At 35.5% G+C, this 5,498-nt stretch overlaps 1 protein-coding gene across 2 annotated transcripts; it reads right to left on the bottom strand.

The window, feature by feature from the left end:
- Nucleotides 1–1,402: 1,402 nt before the first annotated feature.
- Nucleotides 1,403–5,124, bottom strand: LOC108215194 (uncharacterized). 2 transcript variants are annotated; one of them, XM_017387580.2, is made up of 5 exons: nucleotides 4,574–5,124; nucleotides 3,477–3,618; nucleotides 2,635–2,855; nucleotides 2,344–2,517; nucleotides 1,403–1,744 (listed from the first exon to the last, which is right to left on the bottom strand). In XM_017387580.2, the coding sequence occupies exons 1-5, from the start codon at nucleotides 4,820–4,822 to the stop codon at nucleotides 1,658–1,660; spliced, it is 873 nt and encodes a 290-aa protein (XP_017243069.1). In that variant the 5' UTR covers nucleotides 4,823–5,124; the 3' UTR covers nucleotides 1,403–1,657. The 2 variants fall into 2 exon arrangements, with proteins under 2 accessions (XP_017243069.1, XP_017243070.1); XM_017387581.2 differs by having other exon boundaries at nucleotides 2,635–2,852; nucleotides 4,574–4,961.
- Nucleotides 5,125–5,498: the final 374 nt, after the last annotated feature.

The raw sequence follows: 5,498 nt of genomic DNA, 5'->3' as shown, positions 1-5,498 counted from the left end.
GCAATTTTAAAGGAGTAGAGTATGGGCTTTGTTATGGTCCCCCAGTCTCTGTGGGTTCCTATTTCCAATCAAAAAAAGTTATAAAATATGTGTAAGCCATACATGTAATAGAATACATTAAATTGTGTACTGTATAAATAATTTTAACAGCAGTTTGAATTTAATTCACTCATCAAAAGTACATAGATTAGAGAACAGTTAGAAATGAATTCTGATATTGATGCAAAACTGAATCCTGTTTATATAACAGGAGCAACCAGGCTGAGATTACTTGGGAAAAATGCAAATGGCTAAATTATAGGTTTTGTTAAGTTATCTATGCTAATGGATGGTGGCAAGGGGGACTAAAGGAGGTGCGGCTATACTATCAGTCTCGATGCAGTCTGATTAAGCTCTGTGTTGCTTGCTCTGTCTCGTTGCACGATCTCAAACCTAAGACCTCGCACACATGTTGCCATAAGATGCAGGATCAGGTTGACTGTTTGTGCTGGTACTAAAAAAAGCTCTTTCCACCATTTCAGGTTCTCACCCTGGGGAATGTTATTACTGTTTGCAATATCAAAGATATTCCCAATTGTAACTATTAACCAGTTGATAAAGGTCTTGGCATATCTTTGAGGCATCGCTTATAATAACGGAGAAGATAGTTTGACATAATGGGATTACTAGTAAATCCAAAGAGAGGTTGAAGTTGAGGAAACATACAACTAGAGTTCTTCTGGTTCCAAGAATGGTTTTAAGAAATATACTCTCTTCGCATTATACAGCTGCCACAACCTTTTGATTTTACAGAAATTAACTAATTCTTTTAGTTATTCTTAAAATTATATATTGCGTTAATAAAAGAAGGGACAGCTCGGGGAAGGAAATTATTTTGCTGGTCTCTTGTGATTATCAGCACCACGATACACCAAATAATTAAGGTATCGAATTTGAGTATATCTCAGGAAGATTCATATTTTTTTTTTTAATGTCGTTTGAGAAGGTTCGGGATTTCTTACCTGTTAGGTTAATTTAAAACGATACACCTCCAAAAGTTTACAAATTCCAGTAAGTGACGATCCCATGCAATTTTAAATTAAACCCCAACAGAAACAAAGACGAGATTTCTATATACCAACAGTTAGCTGGTTCAAATGTCTAAAATACTAGGATGCTCCTGCAAAACATTTGGCAAGAGAAACAAAGCAATCTCACATTCAAAATTTAACAACAGCTTCCATATATACAAATTCCTGGACAGAATATAACATTTAGAGAAAAGCACATCTTTATCATGTCCAGCAGAACAGCTGCTAAACAAGTGGCACTGCCTCTGAGTCTTGCGTTTCGAACCAAGCACCTAACTAGTAACTAGTACAGCATAAAGTTTTTAATGGAGCAAATCAAGTACGCAGAAACAGGAAAAAAAACAGATCCAATATGTAAAAAATATACAACAAAGTTATAATTTGGTGCAGTATACACCTCCAAATGTAACATTAAGCATTCATACAAGTAATATATAGAACTCGCGACAATATTCGCTTATTGAGGTCACATTCAACAGCCAGAAATGGCTTAAAAAGGAAACAAGGGGGTATTCATACAGGGCACAACTGGCTGATCTTGGACAATCGGCGCCAACAAACTCCATATAGAACATGCTAACAATATACTAAAAGACATCAGGATGAAAACGGCCCGGAAGGGAGTTGCTTTGTTGAGCCTGCTTGAGGTGCAGCGTCAAAGCATAATTGTTAACCTGGTGATCAATGAAAATGAAAAGAGAAAAAGTTAAAATCATAATCAGAACCCAGGTAGATACTTAAACCCCAAGATCTCTTAACTAGACACAAAGTAACAGAGAATTCAGTTAAACAAACTCAGATTAACATATAATTAAAAGCACTGAACATGTCATTGGAGTGATCATCTTCCCTGCCAGACTCTTCACTTTTTTAACCATACACAATGCAATTCCTCAAACAAGTTCAGTGTTTTACTTAATAATCCTATTATCATTGAAGTTAAAAGTGAAAGTGAGAAGGTAAATTAACAAATAGTAACATGTTTCCACTTCATTTTATTAGGTAACATAATAGAACCAGGTGCTCCCATCATCCAATAAAAAAAGGTAAATGCCATGATTAATTTTGCAAACAGCACCAATAATGATGACATCATCCCTAGGCAACAGAAAGATTCTCGCGACACCTTCAAAGAAGGTTGCAAAATCATGTTGCAACTACTTAGTATTACGTAGAATATTGATGGTAGTCTTTCACCTGATCTGTACAAATCTATTAAATTTATATCTCTACCGTACAGAGAAGACAAAAGTTTTAAAGCAAACAAATTGACCTCTAGTGTTCTCAGCTGCTCCTGATACTGGGACACCATCTGCTTCAAGTTATGCAGCTCTTGATTCTTATCCTCAAACTCTTTTTGACGCTCATGTTGTATTGAAACTGCCCGCTTCAATATATTGTTCTCCTGAATCATGGCATGGAGTTGTTCCTTCAGCACATTATTTTCCTGGATATGTGAAACCAAATATAGGTTAAACACATGCCATTTACAACAAATATTAACACATTATCTGGATCAAAAGGAGAATAACTGATTTTAATGATAATTAATAATAATAATCACCTGCTGCAAGCCCTGAGCCGTCTCTGCAGTTGCCTGAGCACGAATAGATTTCTCCAGGAACTCGAGGGCCCTTGATGCACGATTTCTTGCATCATCAATGTTAGAGGCATTCACCATCTCTGTAACAAAAAGCTCCACCCAGTCTGCACCATCCATAGAAGGCGTTTGGGTAGTTGGTGGATTCTCAGATGATGCGTCTTCACCATTTGCAGTCACCCCTACTGCAATACAAACACAGGTTTTAAATTTAATGACACGAAATTTTATGTTCAGAATTAGAGTCAGATTAACAGTTAATTCATAATTGTAATCTACTTGTTAACTTCTCTTTGTATTTCAACAATTCCGTTAAAACTTCACATCTTTTCTTCTTTGTTTGCTAGATGTTCAGATCACATTGTAATTGTCAAAGGAAATCAATTACTTTATTTGATAAATTATAAGTTAGATACTCATTCCACACATTATAAACATTCTAGGGTTAAGGATACAATTGATAGTTCCCAATACACCTAAACCTTGTATTGGGCTAAGGATACAACATAAATTTGCCTCAGCATTGCTCAAAAGATTCTAAAAAAGATAAAAGGAAGTCGGATTGATAAGAAATAGATGGGTTGTCAGATACTAAGTACTATTTAATAAAAAATGTGTATGCAGGTCTGAATAAGCATATGCAACACAGATCACAAAATGCACACATCTTTATAGAATCATCAACAGTAAGTAAATATGCGAAAACTTGAAAATCTATAAATATAAAAATTGACATCAGGACGTAACAAAAGGGGGGGTAAAAGATTACAGACGGCTGATACACATTACAAGGTTTTAGGTTGCACCTGGAGGTTGTACTTGCCCATTTGCTTGCTGTGCAGGTGCAGCATCAGAGTTAATAACTGTAGATCCTAAACGTAGCTCGGTCAGACTTTTAATAGCTGAATCCAAATCGTCACCACATTCTTCAAGTGCTCTCTCAAGAAGCTACAATTCAATAAAAGTCATAATTAGCAGGAGCTTGTTTTGTGCTAAAGCAGTTATAAAAAAATATGAAAAAGGTCAAGAGCACAAAAGAATGTTATATAGCCACAAAGATGTGCCAATATAAAGCACCTGACCACCATAACCAAGGATTGATCCAAGACATTAAAAAAACGTTTGTGTATGCCACAATCACATGAACTAGAAAATCCATAATAAACCAAGAAACAAAGAAAAGTTCTTCCCCGTGCAAATCACTACTTCTTGAAAGGAGAAAATCTTTTCTGCTTTCTGTAATCTTAATTCTACCCTCTGAAGATATCAATGGACACCATTTGATGACCTGCATAGAATTTCCACTGACAATTGCAGCAGCTACTTTATGTGCAAGACTTGAGTGCAGCTAGCAAGGAGACCCACACATACTAATACTAAAAGGCTAGATACTTACAACAGGTCCAGAATAATTGTCCAGCATTTGTTTGTCAATTAGAAAGCTAATAAGTATTAGTCTCCAAATGTCCCATCACTCGTAAACTTAATTACCCAAACTATAAAAAAGTATAGAATAAGGATTTTAAAGGAATATATATATTTTAAAACAGACGAAACTTGCATGAGGTCCAAACTTTGGTACAACCACGAATTTAAACGGAGTCCATAACACAGGGCAAAGGTTACAAATCCCGAATTTATTTAGAACTTACACTCATTTCATCGTACTCAATCTCTTGAAATGATAACGCTGAGTACTATCTATCACTTTCTAGTTCATTTTTTTTAACCCCACATTTACCACCTATCACTAATCTCATGAAAGCAAACTACAAACTAAAAACCATCAAGAATTCAGCCAATAAAATAACATCATATAAAGTACCATTAATTAGCCCGAAATTTAATACAATCATTTTAAAAAAACTCAAATAAACAAATCAAAGTAGCTTATAGAATCAACCTGCTTGTCCATATCAGGAAAGATAGCAGCGAGATTATCCAAATGCACCGAAATCGAACGAAACGGATTGGCAAAACCAGACGAATAAGAGGACGAATAAACAGAATTGGCTCGAGAAGGAGACAATCGAATCGGAGAATTACTGGAAGAGGTGAAACAAATCCTCTTGGAACCAGGCGGCGATGATGATGATGAAGGTGTCGTGTCTTCGAAAAAATTTGATCTTTTTCCACACACTATGGCAGACATGTTTGAGATAGATTGCTCAGCGATCGATTCGATTCGCCTCCTCTCCCCCTATATCTCTCATACAGCGATCTATATCCCCAATCCTTGTGTATGAATTTCTAGGGTTTCTATGTATCGTAAAAGATGAAATTGATTCAACAAACTAGGGTTTATGTTTGTTGTTTATGTGTAATGGATTGGATTATGTGATATCTGTGTTTGTGATGATGTAATTATCCATGGGATCTCTCTCGCTATCTCTCTCGATCTCTCTCGCTGTGGAGGATATGTTTATATTCCTTTCTTTTCAATTCATTTTCGTCGTTTTTTATAATTTGATTCCGTGTGAGAAAATATTGGCAAACTGCTTGGTTATCTGACGGACCAATCATAATTTTACACGTCATAGTCAAAACATGATGGCTTTTTGGTGCGGGGACGGTCAAAAAATAGTGACAGTTTATTTCCTGAGTTAATGTGCAAAAAATCACTCAACTTATTATCAACTTGTAATTAATCACTGAATCAAAAGACCTGCAAACGGGTTATATGACTGGATTTACCTTGCAATCAACTAATTAATTCAACCAAAAAAACTTGCATCAGAGTTGATTGTCGTTAGCAGAGCCATTAAATATCAGTTGATTTAAACGAAATTCGTCAAAGAGAAAAGAAATTCAAAAAAAGAAGGAAAAAT

Source organism: Daucus carota, chromosome 3, assembly GCF_001625215.2.
Source record: "Daucus carota subsp. sativus chromosome 3, DH1 v3.0, whole genome shotgun sequence".
NCBI classification, from domain to species: domain Eukaryota; kingdom Viridiplantae; phylum Streptophyta; class Magnoliopsida; order Apiales; family Apiaceae; genus Daucus; species Daucus carota.
Note: the sequence above shows the minus strand (reverse complement) of the source record. Positions and strands in the feature narration are given on the sequence as shown.

Excerpts from the sequence above, each read along its gene's own strand:
- LOC108215194 (XM_017387580.2), bottom strand. The coding sequence starts at position 4,822 with ATGTCTGCCATAGTGTGTGGAAAAAGATCAAATTTTTTCGAAGACACG. Across the intron at positions 2,856-3,476 it reads TGGGCAAGTACAACCTCCAG|TAGGGGTGACTGCAAATGGT; the intron begins GTGCAACCTAAA and ends TTTGTATTGCAG. Across the intron at positions 2,518-2,634 it reads CGGCTCAGGGCTTGCAGCAG|GAAAATAATGTGCTGAAGGA; the intron begins GTGATTATTATT and ends TCACATATCCAG.